A 20,965-nucleotide genomic window follows, 5' to 3' on the forward strand; every position below is an offset into this window, starting at 1 on the left:
TCTTCAATATCGTCCTCCGAGACTCCAGCCAAACGAGACCACATCGAATCCGCAACCGATGAATCCTGGTCAGACAAAACCGAATCCTGAGCAAACGAAACCGAAACTGCATCCTCCGCAAGCCATAAACGAAAAAGCTTGCCGTTGATAGAGACCGAAAGCGAATCCGGTAAGATAAACTCCAAAGGAACCAACACCCTCACCCTAGCATAATCAAAAACAAGGCCACTAGCCGTATGATCGTCTACAGACATGAACTTGCCAAAGGAATTGGCTATCAACGTAAAAAACTCCGCCTTCCAAGCATGAACCGGAATGCCACGAATTCTGATCCACGCAGGTCTGAACACATCAACCACCCCCTCCTCCCACTTGAAAACCTTCTCAAAGCAATTCTTCCACCAATCCTCGCCTTCCGCAACGAAACTGTCAATGGTACCTGGCTCCGATTCTTCCAAAAGACAAAGAGAATCACCCATCGGCGAGACTCTAATGTTGTAATACCCCTCCATCTCGAATTTAGTTTGCATATTATAGGTGGATCCAGAGGAACGCACTCTGCCTACATAAGCCCTGTTAAACCTCTTAACATCTTCATCTTTACCCGAAAACATGAGATGAGTCTTACCCTCCATATCAGTCAGCTTTCTTTTGTTGTTCACGGCGTCAACAAAAGATCTATTCCATTCTCTGCGAACAAAGAAGCCCGAATGCGACGCTTCCCCCCTAAAACCTCCACCCACCTCATTACCATGATCCCTAGAAATCCTGTCACCTACTGCCTTCCTCTGACCCAAACGAGAAGAACGTTCAAATCTAGGTTCATTGGCATGAATCTTCCTCCCCCCAATCTGAACGTTGTCCAAAGCGATGGCAAGCAGTCTCGAGTCTTCGACCTCTTTGAACCTGGCGAAACCAAATCTTTTCCCCACCTTGTTCAGTCTGGGTGAAATAGATACTTCCACTACCATGCCAATGCACCCAAACAAACCATACAAATCTCTAGCATTTGTAGATTCTGGAAATTCAGATATGTAAAAAGAGTGAAGCTTCCCCGCGGCGCTGCCTTTGGTGAAACCGTTGAATGGAAAAGAGTCCCATCTCGGAACCCAATTCCTAAAAGGTTTTTTCCTCGCCTCCACCCAATCCTCCCCCCTCTTAAACCCAGAATTCCTCATCGCACTGCACAACAATAAACTGAAACAGAACCAAAAGACCACCCAGAACACAACAACCAAAAGCCCCAATGCCTCTCCCACCACCAAGGTCCCTGATCCTAAAACCAGGAATTTAAACCGAAGATGGAAAGGAAAGGAATGGGAAACCTCTTGGTCGCCGGATCTATACCAAAAACAGAAAACCCACGCGCAGAAAGAAACAACTGAAGAAGCAAAAGCTGAGAACTGAGATATTCCGAAGATAACAATGAGGGCGGAGACCACCGCTCAGCCCCTAAAATCGCTGCTCTTGGGTCGCCGCATCCCTAACCTCGTACAGGCAAACAAACAATACAACCCTTCTATATAGTCCAACGCCTTGTCAGTGTCACTTAAATTGCAGGTCCGAATTTTAATGTCTGTTATTTGAATTTTGTAATCTACACATATTTCGTTGTTTGTCTTTAGAGTGGTTCTGAAATTAGATTTGTAGTGTTATGGTGCATTAAAATTTTAAAAGAGTGGCATTCATAGGTCATAGTACTAATTTAGTCTTTCACGTGTTTTGAATTTTTATCCTACATTCAGTTCTTTTTTTTTCACTAAATAATGGTATATTAATCACAAAGAAGGAAGATACAAAAAAGAGGCCTTTACCTCTTTATACAAGAAAGAGGTAAGATATTCCAATAATGGAAATTACAATCTTTTGAGGAACCATTAAGAACTCTAAACCACTTCCAAGACGCAAGAACTATCGCTGTAAAACACTCATCAAAAATGAAAACTTGGCCATTAAATAAGATAGAATTTCTAGTTGTCCAAAGGGTCCAAATGACCGCCAACCAAACGATTCCCACCACCATGCGTTCTTCTCCGGTTCTGATTTTATCGAAATTGTCCCCAAAATGTTTCAGCTCCTCAATATTTAATCTATCCAAAACACCCAGCCAATTGCCAACCTTTTCCCACATTTTTGTAGAAAAGACACAATGATCGAAAAGATGATCGGAAGACTCCAAGAAAGTGAAACATAAAGCACAACCACTATCATTGTTACCTGAGAGAATGCCTCGGCGTTGCAAGAGATCTCTAGTTGGCAGGCGGTTCAAGATGAACCTCCACGCGAAAATGCTGACCTTGGATGGTACTTTCAGCTTCCACATGAACTTGAGTCTGCGAAGGACACTAGCCGGCTGCATCACTCCCTCTCCTCTCCGCCTTATCTCCTCCACACAACTATGGACAGAGAAGACCCCTTCATTACCAACCTCCCAAAAGAAAGAATCAGCTCCAGCTAGAAGAGGTTTATGATGAAAAAGCTGCTGCTGAAGCTGTTCCAGCAGATACGTCTCGCCGTCACTAAAATCCTTCAGCCACACCGACGGCTCCCAGATCCAATCGAGACCGTCCCACCTTCCCGCTTCTATCACACTCATAAAAGGATTAGCCGCTAGCATGTATAATTCCGGAAAAGCCTCCGAAATTGGTTGGCCCCCCACCCACTTGCTGAACCAGAAAGAAGTCTTTTCGCCGTTACGGATGTCACATTTTATCATATCAGAAACAGAGAAACCATTTGACTCGTCGCAATCGTTGATTAAGCAGATATCACGCCACCATATAGAATCCTTTTTAGATAAAGCTTTCCTATCATTAGAGAACATTTTGATACACGGTGTGGCGTATCTATACGCGATCAAATCTGTCCAAATAGCTTCCTCCGCATTAAGAATACGCCACTTCCATTTCATTAGGAGAGCCACATTCATGTTCCCAACATCTCTGATAGCCAGCCCTCCTTTCTCCTTCGATTTGCAGACATTTCTCCAGCTAACCCAGTTCACACAATTGCCACCTTCCACTCCTCCCCAAAGAAATCTTCTCTGGATACGGCGAAGCTCATTTAACACTTTCTTCGGCGCCCTGTAAAACGAAAGAGAATACAGCGGAACAGAATTAAGAACAGAATTTATGAGTGTCACCCTTCCTCCGATCGAAAGAAGCCTCCCACGCCACAGGTTCAGCTTTCCTCTAACATCCCGAATGACCTCCTTCCACATTTCTATCTTCCTAGGATTACCTCCTACCTTGATCCCGAGGAACTTGAAAGGCAAAGCACCTATGCGACAGTTCAGAAAAGCCGACGACATTAATAAGTTTCTTGAACAAATGTTTACTCCATAGATGTTGCTTTTACTGAAGTTGACTCTAAGGCCCGACATAGCCTCAAATCCCCTTAAAATTGCCTTCATAGTCCACATATTTTGATCATCACCGTTTCCAAAGAAAATCGTATCGTCCGCAAAATGAAGGATATCCACACCACTTTGAATTCCTATCCTGAAACCCTCGTACAACCCTTCCTCCTTAGCTTTCTCCATGAGTCTAGTCAAACATTCCATAACCATAACAAAAAGCAAAGGCGATATGGGATCCCCTTGGCGAAGCCCACGTTCAACCTTAAAATCATCAGTGCAGCTTCCATTTACTATAACCGCCATCGTGCTTGTGAAGACCGTCGCTTCCATCCATCTCTGCCATTTGGAACCAAACCCCATCTTTAACATAATGAATCTTAAAAAGTCCTAGTTGACACAGTCATAGGCCTTCTCATAATCTGCCTTCAGCACTAGACATTTTCTTTTCTCTCTTTTAGCCAAATCAAGGACCTCGTTGACCATAAGAACCCCGTCGAGAATGTTTCTGTTCTTGATGAAAGCACTTTGCTTTATCGAGATCAAATCTCCTATAACCTCCTTAAGTCTTTCTGCCAGAATTTTAGAGAGAATTTTCTGCATACAACCGACTAAGCAAATCGGGCGATACTCCGATAGACTTTGAGGATCTTTCACCTTCGGGATTAGAGTAATGAAAGATGAAGTGCAGGCCTTAGTTAAGATCATCTTGGTATGAAAGTCGTTCAAAAACTGCATCATGTCCTCTTTCAGCATCTCCCATTGATTCTTGAAGAAATCCATTGTGTATCCATCTGGCCCAGGAGTTTTATTACCATCACACATCCATACTGCTGCCTTAACTTCTGCTTCTTCAAAGGGTCTCTCCATCCTCAAAACATCTTCATCCTTTAGCCTACTAAAGTCAACCCCTGCTGGAATCGGTCTAACTGCTTTGGTTTCTCTAAAGAAATTTTTAAAATGATTCCAGATGAAGCTTTTTACCTCCATCGGTCCTTGAATCCTCCCCACATTTGTGTCGAGCAAGCTGAACGAATTCCTGCGGATCCGCTCCTTGAAAGTGCTATGGAAGAACTTTGTGTTGGAGTCCCCTTCCTTTAACCACTTCTGACCCGACTTAACCCGCAGCATGCTTTCTTTTAATTCCATATTCTTCCACAGGTCTTCAGCTACCTTCCTCCTACACTCAACAGAATCTGCATCATCTGTTCCAAAATTGTTTAAAAGAAAGATATCCAATTCATGTTGTTCGTTTATCTTCCCTTCGATACTCAGGTCTATCCAGCCAAAAGTCTCCTTGTTCCACTTCCTGAGAGCGTGTTTTAATTTCTTCAGTTTCTCATACAAAACAAAATCACCTCTCCCGGATACAGAGATTGAATTCCATTCTTCTGTGACAAAAGACCTGAATTCTTCATGCTTAAACCATCCGTTGTTGAAACGAAAGGGTTTAGGGCCCCAATCACCATTCGCAGACTTCAACCACACAGGGCAGTGATCAGAGTTTATCCTCTTACCAACCAACTGATTTTCCATTTTCTATAAGGAAATTAAGGAGTCTGATAACAAGAACCGATCTAACCTACTCATGGCATTGCCAGCACCACTGAACCAGGTGAATCTACCGCCCACACTTGGAAGATCAATTAACTCCATCTTCTCGACAAAACGATGAAAGGCTTCACTATCTTTGCCCTGATGACCACCATGTTTGCCTAACCTCTCCTCTTTGAAAAGAACTGAATTGTAATCCCCGCCTATACACCATTCCTCCCCAACAGCATTCCTTTTCAGATCTGACAATTGCAACCACATCTTTCTTCTCCCCAAAGAGGTGCAGGGAGCATAAATGTTGACAAGATTTATACTCACCCCTGAGGATTTACACTTCACCTTCAAGCCAAGAAAACCCACCCCTTTGAAGCTTTGAATTAAGTTCAGAGAGTTTTTACGCCACAAAATCACAGAGCCTCCCGAAGCTCCTTCAGAGTGCTTATGCGTCCAATCCACATCTTTTGCTCCCCAAAAATCTTCTGCAAACTTTTGAGAAAAAGTAGTTAGCTTTGTTTCCTGCAAAAAGCAAACATCAGTTCTGTTTGATTGATTCAGGTAGCCAATGCCCTTTCTTTTAATCAGATTTCCCCCTCCTCTAATATTGATGGTGACAATGATCATCGGACTTCATTGGTAGCCGCCTTCTTTACTGATTCTTCCTTGTCCCTTCTCTCCATGTCTTCAATACTCCTCAGCAAAGTAGTATCTGACTCATCTCCCACAATTCCCAACTTCAACATAGATTCCTTCAAATTCCATGCTACTCTGGAATCCTTATTTTCGAGAAAGCGAGCATTGCATTGGGCAATATCAGAATCCGTCATGGATTCGCAGCATAATACCGTTCCATCAGAGAAATCAACATCTTCTTCCTTATCATCTTCATCCTCATCCTCGACTACTGAAGCCTTTTTTGGGAAACAAGAAGAGGGGTTTGGGACATAATTAGGTTTAAGACACGCGAAGTATGATTGTTGAAAAATAGCTTCCTCCACCTTCTTGCCGAGTTCTCTCACTTCCCTCTTCTTTCTTTGTTTGGGCTTGTTAAATTTTGAGTTAAGACAGGCTTCATCAAAAAGGCCCAAAGAAGATTGTTTCACACCCAAAGAGTCTAGGCCCACTGCTTCTTTACATCTGGTTCCCCCACTTGAGACAAATCTAGAAGGACACGTGACAATCCTAGGATTGACTTCTTCTCCCGCTGACTCTACCCCTTTCTCTTTAGGCCCTACTTCCTTGAGAATATCAATCGCCGTATCAGTCTGACACACCTTTTTTCTCAAACCCCTAGGTGAAAAGTTAAACGGTTTACACACAGGGTCTTCGTCCTCCATCGCCGGATCTTTCCCATCTTCCAACAAAGGCAAAGATCTTCCCAATTCCGATCCTCCGCCACCCCTTTCCTCTAACGCCGTCTCCGGGACATATTCATACTCGCTGCCCTCATCCTCTTTCCCAGATTCGTTCACAGAATCCTCCGATGAAGTATCATTAGAGACCCTGAATCTTTCTGGTTGCACCAAATTTTGGATTCTTGACTCTACACCATTTGGATCTTCAAGCATCAAGATATTGAAGGTGTCGTTGTTAATAACGATCCTTAACTCTTCATTGATCATTGAAAAATTTTTTGTCCTTATTAGAATTCTTGCCACATCCATGCAGGGACTAAGCTTCAAACCTTCATCCTCCCAGACCAACGCACCCACTTGCTTAGAGATGAGTTCGAAAAAGTCCTTTTTCCATGCTTGACTGGGGACTCCAAACACCTTCACCCAAGCCAACCTCTCCTTATCGACTTCTGAAGGTCTCCAGACTCTTACCTCCTTGAACCATAATTTTAACCATTCATTATTCCCCTCCACCATTCCTTTTAGTAATCCTTCTCCGGAGTCCTTGAGTAAGCATAAGTTTACCCCTAGAGGTGTTGAAGTTATCGTGAAGTGACCTTCAGCATACAGTTTTTCTTGCATACTGTATGTTGATCCAGGATTAACCACCTCCCCTACTTACAACTTCTCCAGGCTTTTTAAGAGATCAGGGTCCGGTGAGTAATCCAGAACCTTAGAGGATGTTTCTCCTCGTAAAATCTTGAAAGGGGTATCGCCTCGTAAAGCCTCAGCAAAAGATACGCTCCTCCTCACACCCAAGTTAGCACCTGGAATGCCCTTCTTCGCCTGGCCTAGCACTGACCTTTTCAACTTACTAGCTTCGACGGAAGAGAACTTACTCTTCATTGACCCCTGTGCCATTCTCCCGTACTTTGGAATATTGGCATATAATTTCCTCCCATCAAGAAATAAATTATCCAGCTTCATCTCCAAGCTTCTCTCATCTCTGACATTTAGGAACCTAACAAAGCCATACTTCTTTCCCCACCTTGTTTTTTTGTTGGGTATGAAAACTTCATCAACTTCCCCAAGCTCCTTGAACTCATGAAACAGATCCCTAGCCTCCCATTTGTCATCGAACTCCGTCACAAAGAACGTGGATATCTTTGCACCCTCTACTCCTCCTTCCCTTCTTCCTTGTCTTTCATAGCTTCCCTTCTTCTCTGACAGTTTCCTCTTGTACTGAACCTTCCTCCATTCATTCGAAACACCATTTCCTTCCTGTCCTATATTGTACTTCATAGTAAAAACTCAGAGAAACCAGTTAAAATCAATCAGTAAGACCCTACATTCAGTTCTAATACACCCTTGGTACGGTGGACGACAGACAGTAGTATGAAACCAATAAAATGAATGTAACCAATAAAATGAATGTATTAAATTTTGCAAAGATGGTTAGATTTGTGGATAATATTTTAGTAAAATACTCCATCACATAACAGTTTTGATGACGAAATGCTGTAAACAAGAAAATAATAATCACGAATTTACAATGGTTAAATTAAGTTTTCCATGATGCTTTGTTTGTTTGAAGAGATTTTCCTTCCAAAGAAGTCTTTAAACAGCTTCAATGATCTAGTCTTGCTGGTTGAGAGAACGCAACAGAATGACTAACTCCCTTTGACCGTTGCAAGACATATACATATTAGCTAAAGACCAAAGAACGACTGGTTTGTGAGGCGGGTTGATCTTCGGCCTCTACAAAATAATAAAAAAATTATTTCCCTAGCCTTTAATCTATAGTAAGATAACCATAATACTGGTTAAATTCAACCTGTGGTTGATCAGGCAGACCGGTTATCTTTTCTGCAAAAGATAGTGTGATGGCGAGTAAAGAACTTCATCATGTTTACAAGCAGAGAGAGTAGGTTTGTAAACTCAAATGATCTCTCCCCATTTATAATAATTTAAGATATTACATACTCAACCGTTTCTTGTGGGTTTGAAAGGATCATGCTAAGTGAAATAATAAAAAAAATTCCTTCCATGACTTTTATCTATGAATTAATACAAGAAATTTGAAACTAGTTGCAAATATAGATTTATCAAACAACCATTTGAGTGGACCTATTCCTTTGTGGTGCACCATTGCCCAATCATTGTGATGTTGATGATAGTGATGAAAGTGGAGATGGGGATGGAAAAGAAGACAATGTTGAGAAATGGTTGTTTTACTTTGTGATAGCACTAGGATTTTGTAGTGGCTTTTGGGTTTTTATTGGTCTTTTGTTGTTGAAGAAGGATTGGAGGCATGCTTACTTTAGATGGATTGAAGAGGTAGTGCATACTCATTGGACAAATGTGACATTCAGAAAGAAGAAAGCAAGATTAAATAAAAGATGTAAAGTAAATCCTGTTGTCAGCAGGTATTACATACTCAACACTTTCTTGTGGGTTTGAAAGGATCGTGCTAAGCGAAATAATAAAAAAAATTCCTTCCATGACTTTCAATAATGGAGTAGAAGATGTGGAAGAGATATGTACACAATGTAAAGATGTATTCTTGGTGGTGGATGGCTATTGGAAATACAAAGAGAATAGAATGTTCCTTCTATGAGTGGTTTAACTTTTCTATACATTGTATGCAATTGTAATGGTTTTTAGCTCTACCTATTTTCTGGTTTTGCTGTTGTTAAGGTCTGTTGTGAATTTTTTGGCCATGTTTTTTTACTGGTCTTTGTAATGACCATATTGTTGGTTTGAGCACCCTTGGTGCTTTATGTTATATATATATACCATTGCTTACCAAAGAAACAAACACAGGATATTCAACAAATTTGAAGATCGAACACTGGTATCTTTTATTTAATCACGCATTTTAATTTATTATTTAAAAATAAAAAGATATATTACTATATACTTTTATTTATCTTGACCAAAAGAAATGTTTTTAAATCTGTCTCGTTAGTAATTCTCCCTACTTTTAAATTCATCCCAAATAGTAGTTTTCAGTTTGAAAAATTGTTGTGTAGATTCTTTTTTATATGCTTTCATTGCTTTGATCTAGTTATTGTTTATCAAAAATATTTCACAAATTGTAAAATTTTATTTTCTGCATGCCTGACTTTCATTTTCCATAATTATTCAAAAATCTTTTAGTAAATTGGAAAAAAAATAAAATAACTTTTTTATAATGAATTGCAACTCAAAAAATATATAAATTTGATTGAAACATAATCACTATTAATTCAAATATGTTTTCCAACGTATAGCAATTGAGTTTGTACACCTCAATTTCATTTTCTACCTAATTAAATATTAGATTATATAAAATAAATATATTTAATATGTATTTTATAGAAGATATATAACATGTATGTTATTGTGCTCCTAATAATTTAAAATAACTCTTAATATTTTTCTAAATTGGAAAAAAACTACATCTCCTAATTATTCTCCTAATAATTTCTAATAAAATATATTTTAAATATTTTTAAATTTATATATTGTAGTATTATCAAACTCATGTTCAAAAAGTATTTTTATTTCACTGACTCCCCTTATAAAAATTCTCTGCACAGAATCACTACTTTAATTTTCATAATATATTTATTGTTGTATTCATTAAACTAATTTTTTTTAGAATAAAAGCTTAGAGAGAAAAAGTCTCCCATTCTCTAGGTTTTCTTCATGTAAACTCTGGGTTCTTCTGGCGTTTTTCTGCGGCTACTTGTGACGGTGAGTGGTTGTTTTGGAGCTTGATGACGAAATGCTGTAAACAATAGCCACGCAATTATCATTCAATAGCCCCCAACCGAGCCATATACCACCGAATTCTATGCTACTCCTTTTCATACAGATATACTAAGTTTTTACATTAATTGTTACATGTGGCATGATGAATCATTTCATAAATAATACTACTTTTATAACTATTAAACTATAGTATTATTTTTATTTGAATTGTTGCGCAAATGTCAACCACAAAAAAAAATATGAAAAGGATCTCTATGATGCTTTCTTTATTTGAAGGTACGTCCCTTCTAATTTCAATGCTCTTGCCGCCTGAGAGAATGCAACAGAGGGACCAGCTTCTTTATAAAAGAACAAGAGCACATTATATTCATTGTATATCAATAATAAAAATGAATGGGACGAGGGAATGTATCTTGCCAGAGAAAATTAATGAGAAGTATATATATATATATATATATATATATATATATATATATATATATATATATATATATATATATATATATATATATATATATATATATATATATATATATATATATATATATATATATATGGTTTTAGATAGTAAAAACAGAGGTCAAAAGTAGAAATACTTGGATAGATACGAATATAAATTTATATTTTTAGAACAACTAATAAAAAGTGAAAGAATTAAAATTTATTTTCAATTTAATTTCGTTTTTAATTGTTATTAAGGTTGATTTAATGGAGGAGACAATTTTATTTTAATTTTATAATTAATAAAAAAATGTGATTGGTTGTTTGTAAATCCATTTGTTAGAGTTGTATTCATATAAGTGTTTGTCGATCAAAATAAAATAAAATTCAAACTAAATTAAATGTTCAATATGTATCCAAACTCACTATTACAACTCTAATATTTTTAAATAAATTTGATTAAATATTCATAGTTTTCTAAAGCATCATACATTAGTTAAAGTTAATATGAAAGAAGTTTCCTTAGACATAATTAGTGTTGTTTTAATCAAAATTCTAACAAAGTCCAAACAACATATAATTTTCTCAAAGTTAGATATACTCATCAAAATTGAATAAAGTGGGAATAAATTTCGAAATGAATGGAAGAGATAAAAAGAGTAAGAAAGAAAGTAAGATTAAAATGGTAGAAATGTTGTCTGTTTGTAATTGGTTGAAAATATTTGTTGTCCAATTCTAATAGGTGCAAAATGTGAGAGTTTGGTGGTAGTCTACTCTTCACATGGCATGTCTATTCTAATAGGTCCCCAAACGGCCAAACCACGTGATTTTAACATGTAGTATCCCATAGTTTTGTGACATAAGTACTTAGCATACAACCTAACATCTTTATCATCCAACATAAGTGTGGTGGGTGGAACTCAGGAGTTATGAAAGTGACAAATAATGTACCAATAAGAAACGTATTTTGTGTTATCACTGTCAACACATAATAGAAATGGAAAAAGCCAACACTTTAAAATGGTTGATGCAGACAGTGTTTACCTTAAAATGGCAAATGAACCCCACATAATTCAACCGAGGGGATGGGCACCGATTGGTTTATTTTACTGGTTCATTTAAAAAGTGAGTAAAAAAAAAAAGAGTTGGTTTGAAATTTAACCCCAATTGAAAAGAAAATTATTGGTTGCATTTTTTTAAACTTTTTTCAAAATTAAAATCATATTATAAAAGAGAAGAATTATACTATTTTTTTTAAATTGTCAAAAAATTATTGGATTATTTAGACTCATTCACTACTAAAAATACTCCATTTTACTACAGATTTACCTGCAGAGTTGAGCTAAAAATTTGTAGGAAAACAGTTTTCTACTGATTCTTGTTCCCAGCTAAAATTTTGGTGGTTAATAGCAAATTTGCAAATAAATTTGCAGTTAGATTCTCAGGAACCAAAATCCACACACACACACACATATATATATATATATATATATATATATATATATATATATATATATATATATATATATATATATATATATCCGCATGTAATTTATTTCGAAATTAAAAGATAAATAAATAAATTTTGTTGATAAATTGAGATTGTTAATTTCCTATGCAATAGAAGTTAGAAAAAATTTTAGGTTTAACATAACATAAACAACAGAAATATTATTAATAATTAAAATATTAAAATGTAAAATCTTATAAAATTATACATCGCTGTCTTATGGCTGTCTTAAATCATCAGCTTGACAAATTCAGAGTTTCATAAAACAGAACTTTATTATACTATAATTATAACCATTTAATTCCAATTTAATTAAATGTGAATGCAACTATAACAATAATATCAACTATATTAAAATATCATTACATGTTATCAATATAAACCAAAAAATGGACATGTCACTTGAACTCAAATATCATTACACTAAATTTGTCAAACACTTATTCAAATATTCAAATCAATTCAAATATCAAATTGACATATGCGAACAAAATCTTAAGGTGAATATCATATATCGGTCAACATGTCCTACGTGAATAATATCCCTCATGCTCACCTTATGCTTTGTGCAACGTCTACAGTACGTATACGTCATCTAAATAATCAGTGGACAAACTAACAGTCAAATGATAATAATCACACAAATAAATAGATAACATAAAATTGTTGGGGTGGACACAAAATGACCTGCATGTGTTGTGGCTCATAAAGTTCATTCTTGGATATTTCATCAACACTAAAATTTAGGGTTAAATAAGTTTTTGGTCCCTATAAATATTCCAGTTTTCATTTTTAGTCCCTCCCTGCCTTTAGGCAACGGTTTTTACAAGAAAACCGTTGCCAAAACCAGCTAAAACCGTTGCCTAAAGGTAGGAAGGGACTAAAAATGAAACTGCAATATTTATAGGGACCAAAAACTTATTTTACCCTAAAATTTATATTGAAATTGAATCACAATCAATTGTAGCGTAACTCGTAATGGAATAAAAATCGTAAATATTTGATGATTTTATAACTGGAAAATTTTGAACTATTTTATTATTTAGATTAAATACTATCATCATTACTATTGCTATTATTGAAATTGAAGTCTATAATTAATATTGTTCTTATAGAAATTGAAATCTATCCTAATTAATATAAGCTCATCTGGTTTTATTCAATTTTTTTGAAATTGAAATACTATATCATCAAAATATAAACTCTTATATATATATATATATATATATATATATATATATATATATATATATATATATATATATATATATATATATATATATATATATATATATAGGGGACGTATCAAATGAGAACTTTAGCTATTATGAGAACTGAGAACTTTTAATAATAACCGTATGATTTAAAATCAATGATCAGATTTGCATTAATGTGATATGTATTTAAACCAGAATCTATCTATTAATTACTGTCTCTTAAAATTTAAATGAAATCTGAGGCATTGATTTTAAATCGTATGGTTATTATTAAAAGTTCTCAGTTCTCATAATAACGAAAGTTCTCATTTGATATGTCCCCATATATATATATATATATATATATATATATATATATATATATATATATATATATATATATATATATATATATATATATATATATATATATATATATATATATATATAGCATATCCGATGAGAACTGATAAGTATTGTGAGAAACGAGAGCTAACAATATTAACCTTATGATTTAATTAACTTCAGATATCATTATTCCATATAAAGAGCATACTATTGAATTTTTTCCATTATACTTAATATTTAAACATTCCAGAACCTTATCATAAATAATTTAGGCTCAATACGCTTTTTCGTCCATTATCTTGTTCTCGAGGTCCTGTTTGGTCCCTTAACTTTAAAAAAATTCGTTTTGATCCTTCAACTTTTCAAAACGATTCACGTTAGTCCTTTCCGTTCATTCTGTTAGTCAAAGTCAAATTATAAGCCCAGGTGACACTGACATCCACTGCCTTGTGGCTCAGGAGAATTTTGTGACTGATTAACGATGGAAAAATCGTCACTAATTTTTTTCTGGGTTTTAATTAAGTTCTTTATCTTCTTTCCTACTTTTGGTCAAATTAAAAGTGTTAGTAAAACTTGATCAAACAACACAATGACATTGCAGAAACATTTTGGTTGGTTGATTTACTTGGTATTCTTTCCTAAAGTCTTCTTCGGATTCTAATCCATGACATAGCAAACGAACACCTTTCCCAAATTTCTGGGTTTTGATGCTCACATACTTCACTTTATTATATATGAAAAAGCCAAAAAAATCGCAATGCTCAAAGATGCTCATAGGCATGCCTATACACATCGAACAAGCTAAACAACACACATACAAAAAAAAACTAGAACCAGCTCCATCAAAACAATACACAAGAATCTGCTAAAATTTAAAAACCCTGAAATTTCAATTTGTCAAACTGAACACCAGATTCCCATCTCAAAACCCCAACATCGCTATTACTACTTTCTCCAATCTCAAAATCTCAACAGTCAAAACCTCAACAAATCATCATTAAATGAGTCTACGAATCAAGATCTGGATTTTTTGTGTTTTTATTGGAAAACCCATATAATGGGTAGAGAAAGTGAGTTTTCTCTCAAAAGCTTATTTCATGAATCTATAACTATTTAAATTTTAGATGAGTATCGATTCCAGATCTAGAAGTTCTTGTGATTTTTCATTTGATTTGGGATCTGGAGAAAATTAATTATTTGATGGATCTGGGGAAGATTTTTAATAGGAACCTTAGTAAAGGAAGATGTCTTGTTTCATTAACTAATATATGTTGTAATAATCCCATTGTTGTAGAGTCAAATTTTCTACAAATTATTCGTGCTACTGGCTAATGTCTTCGTACTTCAATAACAAATTAAACTTTGAACAATATCTAACAACTTTGAGCAATATATATTGCACCTTCAGTGAGACATATTGGCTAATAATATAAGAAGATCATACATATTTAACCAAACTTGCAGAATTTTGTTTATCGCATGAAGTTGGTTTTCAATTATTCTAGTTTTAGGGATGAAGATGAAGAACATTAATGAAAATTCAGAAAAATAAATTTAGTGACGGATTTTTCGGTCTCTAAAGCCGTCACAAAAATTAAAAGTTACACGTCAGCGACTAATTGACGATGTTAGTGAAATTTGGACGGAATGATTAACGTGATACGTGTTGAAAAGATGAGGGATCAAAATGGTCTTTTTCAAAGTTTTTTTTAGTAAACAAGATTGCATTGAACGGAGAACTAAGGATTCTCCAAACCTGTTTACAAAAGAGCGGCACAAAGCCGACACAAAAGAGAAAAAGTAAAGAAATCACAACCCAATTAAAGTTATGACAAGAACCTCAAAGGTTCCTTAACAAAATCATAATAAGTATAATTGGCGTGGGTAATTTCTCCGCAAAAGGACCACCTCCAAACCAAGCATTTGATGCTCCAAACCAAATCATCTAAAATCCAATCCTCCAACCGAAAACAAGCCCCATTTCGACTCAACCATATGGACCAAGTCGTGGCCAACCAAATGACATCTAATTTCTTTACACCTACTTTTTTAGATTTACAAAAAGAGTGCCAATCCATAAAATTTGACAAGCTCTCTTCCTCCCCTATTCCATCTTTTCCTATCCAAAAGGCTATATCCCTCCAAATACGCTTTACACAAGGGCAAGCAAAAAAATAATGATCCCGATTTTCCGGAACAATATGACAAAAAGAGCAATTTAAATTTTCGGAAGGAATAGAAATACCTCTTAACACCAAGAGATCCTTTGTTGGAAGTCTATTAGCAAGGAGCCTCCAACCAAAAGCCTTAATCTTAAAAGGAACATCCGCCTTCCAAACCAAAGATCTAGCCTCAAAAAATCTACCAAAAGGACCCAAAAGCGTACGATGACAAGCATAAGGCTCGTAACAAGAAGCAACCAAAAAATAATTTTCCCCTTTATGATCCCAAACCACCTCATCTTTATGAACACCCATCGCTCCAAAAACCTCCAATAAAATACAAAGAGACTCCCATTCGGCCGCTACCAAAGGGTGGTGCAACTAATTTTCCGGAATACCGCCCACCCCCCCCCCCCCTCAAGTCCACTTATCCTCCACCCATCCTCCCATACATGCTACCGATACACCTTTCAAGCAAGATACATCGAAAAGGCTCGTGAATTCTTCCTTCAAAACCAAACCACATAACCACCTCGCTTCCCAAAAAGGAGTATTAAACCCATTATGAACGATGAACCTGCAAAAAGAAACAAACGGGTCAATAAAAGAATTCGCCCCCAACTTCAAGATGTCTTTCCACCAAACGGACTCCCCGCCCTTAACTCTCAAGGAATTAGCTCCACACATAATCTTCACCCCTAAATCACTGTACCGCGCCTTTAGGATATTATGGCATAAAGAATCCTCCCCTTTAAGAATCTTCCACCTCCACTTACTTAAAAGGGCCAAATTAAAATCCACCACATTTTTGATTCCAATGCCTCCCTTATCACATGGTTGAGTTACCTCCCTCCAACTAGAGTTATTCTACCGCCAATATTAAGGAACCTATTTTTCCACCCCGCCAACCGATTTTTCAACTTGGAAATGAGCGGCCTCCAAGTCTCAAAGTTCCTCGGATTGAAACCTACCGGAATCCCTAAGAAATAAAAATTACTCTCTTAAATCTTGCAAGAAAGAACAAAAGAAACGGCTCCCAATTAACTTACTTTTGTGGTAGTTAATTCCCAAACCCGACACCAACTCAAAAGACTTTAGAGCCGCTCTAATCGCCCACACATATTTCCAAGTACCTTTCCCCACCAAAAGTGTATCATTCGTGAATTGAAGAATATCCACCTCACACTTCCGATGGATAGAAAAGCTTTCAAATTCACCCACTTCTATGGATTTCCTAATTAACCCCGTTAGTCCTTCCACCACTACCACAAATAGAAAAGGCGACAAAGGATCTCCTTGCCTCAAACCCTTTCCAACCTCAAAATCCTTTGTCGGGCTACCATTCACAAGAACAGACATATGACTTTTGAACACTAACTTTTCCATCCAACCTCTCCATTTCTCACCGAAACCCATCCTTCTAAACATATACCTCAAAAAATTTCAATTTACCTTCTCGTAGGCCTTTTCAAAATCAACTTTAAAGATCAAACAATCCGTCCCTTCTTTCCTTGCATAATCCACCACCTCATTTGCCACAACGACACCATCCAACATTTGGCGGCTCGGCACAAAACCACTTTGACACGGTGAAATAATCTTCCCAAGGATCCTCTTGATTCTACCCGCCAATAACTTAGCCAACACCTTATACATGCTCCCAACCAAACAAATAGGTCTATAACCGTCTAAAGAAATAGGATTGTTAGATTTGGGAATCAAAGTAATGAAAGATGAAGTTACCGCCTTAATAAGAGAACCACCATCATAGAAACTTTTGAAAAAACCCACAAGATCCTTTTTAAGAAAAAACCAAAACTTTTTGAAAAAGAGAAGAGAATACCCATCCGGCCCCGAGCTCTTCGAACCACCACAACTCCATTAAGCTTCTTTAATCTCTTCTTCTAAGAAAGGACTTTCAAGAACCGCCAAGTCGGAGTCACTCACCTTTTTGAAATCAATTCCGTCCAAAATTGGTCTAACCTCCTCTTCCTCTTTAAATTTTGCATTAAAGTGCCTAAACACTTCCCCCTTAACATCATCAACCGAATCGACCATTCCTTCGGGAGAAAGAATTGGACCGATATGATTAATCCTCCTTCTTTCCTTGATCACCTTATGGAAGAAACCACTATTTGAATCACCCTCCTTCAATCATTTCAATCTAGACTTTTGGATGAGCATATTCTCTTTAATTTGAAGATCGCTCCAAAAACTAATAGAAGCATCCCTCCTCTTATCAATCGTTTCCTTATACAATTCCTCCTCTCCCATCTCCAAAATCCCGTCGCATAAGTTTATGTTTCTCACCTCCTTCTTTATGTCCATATCGTATCTCCCAAAAACCTCTTCGTTCCACCATTTTAGTTTGGTTTTAAGGAGTTTCAACTTCTCCTTCAACACAAAATCCCCTCTTCCCTCCACAACAAAACAACTCCATTCCTTCTCTAGAAAAGGAAGAAAGGAATCCGAAGAGAACCATTCGTTATTAAATCTAAACGGTTTAGGGCCCCAGTTTACTTTATGTACCACCAACCAAATTGGGCAATGATCCGAAATATCTCTCTCACCCACACATTGTCCCACAACACCCCACCTATCCACAACCACATCCGAAACAAGAAAACGACCTATTCTGCTCATAGTCTTTCCGTCACCACTATACCAAGTATACTTCTTACCCTTACACAGTATATCCACTAAAGAAGTATTGTGAATAAAATCCGCAAAAAGATTCATCTCACTTTGATTTGCCAAAGCCGCTGACCCCTTCCTTTCTCTTATATTTTTTATGGCATTAAAATCCCCTCCAATAATCCACTCCCTGTCTTTGTATTTCTCCTTCGACCTCCCCAAAACTTCCCACAACCTCTTCTTTTTGTCCAAATTACAAGAAGAATAAACGTTTATAACATAATACCAATGGTTTTCCCATTTCACCTTGACGCCTAGATAACCATCCCCTCTAAAGCTACTAACCACCTCCACATTTCCTTCCGTCCAAAGGATTAAAATGCCCCCCGATGCTCCCAAAGAATTAGAAAAAGAATAACCAATGTCTTGGTCGCACCAAAAGGTCTTAGCAAAAAAATCCTTAAAATCTTTAATCTTCGTTTCTTGGAACAAAAAAAATCCGCTTTCCCTCTCTTAATGATTGAATTCACCCTCCTTCTCTTTAAAGAACTACCTCTTCCCCTAATGTTCATAGAACCAATAATCATTTTAAACTTGAAGAATGCTCCTTCCTACCTTCCCTAATGACATTCCCTACTTTCTCGAGATTTTCAATCCTACTCCTCAAATTGTCCCTACCCTCCGCATCCACCACTCCCAAAGAAACTATTGCCGACAATAATTTCCTACCAACATCTCCGTCTATAAAATTCCATTGTCTAGAGTTGCACCTTTGAATGTTCGAATCTTCTATTTGGTTTCCATAAAAAACCGAATCTTCGCCACTAAACGATTGAATAGGATCAGATTTAGAGGCAAAAGAATTCACCTCCATCACAACTTTCCCCTCCAACTTCTTGTGTTTATTATCGCAGCCACTGCCCCTAACTCTCCGACCCCTTTCACTGATTTGCCTCCAAACCCTTATCACTGCCCATCTCCTGAATTTTCCTAAAACGAACCTTCTTTAGACAACCCCCCCACTGCCCGCTGTCAGCTCCCAAGGAACAACATTAAAACCTTCATTCGCGACACACAAACTTCCAGGAACACTAACTTGTTGTTCCTTACCAGAAACAACATCGACCACCTTTCAGTCCCTCTTAAAGCTTGTAAGTCCTTCATAGCTGCATCGAAAGAAAAACGTTTGAGGACAGAAGGACCAAATTCAGAGCCAGAGACATTTACGGACTCAGGAACCACAGACAAACTAGAATTATGTACCGCATCGCAGAAACCATGTTTCAAACAACACACTTGGGTAACACGATTTCCATCCCTCTCAGCATCCTCACCCACAACACAAACAGAATCCATCTAGTCTACCTGATTCCTAACAACTGGATCAAGCAGAGGTGCGATCACCGAGGCTTCATTTACAGAATCAGCCACATCAACATCGAATAGGCAGTTTTAAGACCAGGCATCTTCAAATTCAATAGAGTCAAACTCAGAAGAGAGAAAATTAGGAGTACCTGATGAATTGCGGATTGAGCCAATCGCATCCTCCTTCAAGACGATAGAGAATTCTTTCCCATCAATCTGAACCAGGAACTTATTAGTCAGCACATGATCAAACTGCACCCTTGCCATAAACCTCGCGGTGTCGAAGTTGGACCTATTCGCCGTCGACTCGTCCAAGCAAATAAAGCTACCCATCGAATTTGCTAAAGCTACAAAAAAATTTGAATTCCAAGCGTGTAATGGGACCCCATAAACACTAACCCAGATAACTCTCCCTTCATCGCAATCAAATTCATTCCACCTCCTAATCTCTGAGAACCACTGCTTCCACCAAGTTTCACCCCCTATTAAATCGTCGATCACACCTTCCTCCACTTCTTCTAAAAGACATAAGTTTCTCCCCATCGGTGTCACCTTCACTTGAAAATAACCTTCCATATCAAAATGAGATTGAATGTTATATGTCGATCCAGGGATCAACACGAAACCCATATAAGCTCTTTCCATCCTGCTCCTATCTTCAGCACTGGTTGTATAACTAAGAACAGGTTTAAGAACCTCATTCTTCCTGACTATGTTCCCATCGGTTACCGCATAAGCAAAAGACCTGTTCAAAAAATTGCTCTTCCCCATCTTCAACTCTTCTCCCGTCGTTCCCACCTTCAACGCCCCCTGAAACACACTCCCTTCCCCTAGAGGCGCGCTCGATCTAGGCTTTCCTTCGAAACATGATCTATAACTTTCAAACCTGGGGGGAAAAAGTTGGCATAAATTTTTTTCCCCAGAATCATCACATTGTCACACCGAATCGCTAACAACCTTCCATCTTCTACCTCCTCAAACCTAGCGAAGCCAAACTTTCTCCCGAACCGGTTCTTCTGAGGTGAGATAACCACCTCCAAAACCTTCCCAATACACGCGAAACGCTCAAAAAATTGTTTAGCAGAATATTCATCTGGAAAACGAGAGAAGTAGATGGAAGTAATTTTTGCGTCCTTGCCTCCGGAAACACCGCCTCCCTAAGGGAAAATGTCCCACCGAGGAACATGACCCCTGAAATTCCACCTCCTGGCAACCTGCCATTCACCGCCCTGCCGGCTTCCACTCACGGCCATCGGAATGCACAGAGAAAACGAAGAAAACCCTACCCCCTTCTAGAGAGAGAAAGTTTTTAC

The 20,965-nt window shown here is 37.3% G+C and overlaps 3 protein-coding genes across 3 annotated transcripts; all 3 read right to left on the minus strand.

The window, feature by feature from the left end:
* Positions 1-4,894: 4,894 nt before the first annotated feature.
* On the minus strand, positions 4,895-5,530 carry LOC131597200 (uncharacterized). Its single transcript, XM_058869909.1, has one exon. The coding sequence runs from the start codon at positions 5,528-5,530 to the stop codon at positions 4,895-4,897; it is 636 nt and encodes a 211-aa protein (XP_058725892.1).
* A 9,787-nt stretch (positions 5,531-15,317) lies between these two features.
* On the minus strand, positions 15,318-15,968 carry LOC131597201 (uncharacterized). Its single transcript, XM_058869910.1, has one exon. It carries the CDS (start codon positions 15,966-15,968, stop codon positions 15,318-15,320), a length of 651 nt encoding a protein of 216 aa, XP_058725893.1.
* A 102-nt stretch (positions 15,969-16,070) lies between these two features.
* On the minus strand, positions 16,071-17,069 carry LOC131597202 (uncharacterized). Its single transcript, XM_058869911.1, has 3 exons — positions 16,703-17,069; positions 16,500-16,632; positions 16,071-16,230 (listed from the first exon to the last, which is right to left on the minus strand). Exons 1-3 carry the CDS (start codon positions 17,067-17,069, stop codon positions 16,071-16,073), a joined length of 660 nt encoding a protein of 219 aa, XP_058725894.1.
* Positions 17,070-20,965: the final 3,896 nt, after the last annotated feature.

This window comes from Vicia villosa, linkage group LG4, assembly GCF_029867415.1.
Source record: "Vicia villosa cultivar HV-30 ecotype Madison, WI linkage group LG4, Vvil1.0, whole genome shotgun sequence".
Lineage (NCBI taxonomy): Eukaryota > Viridiplantae > Streptophyta > Magnoliopsida > Fabales > Fabaceae > Vicia > Vicia villosa.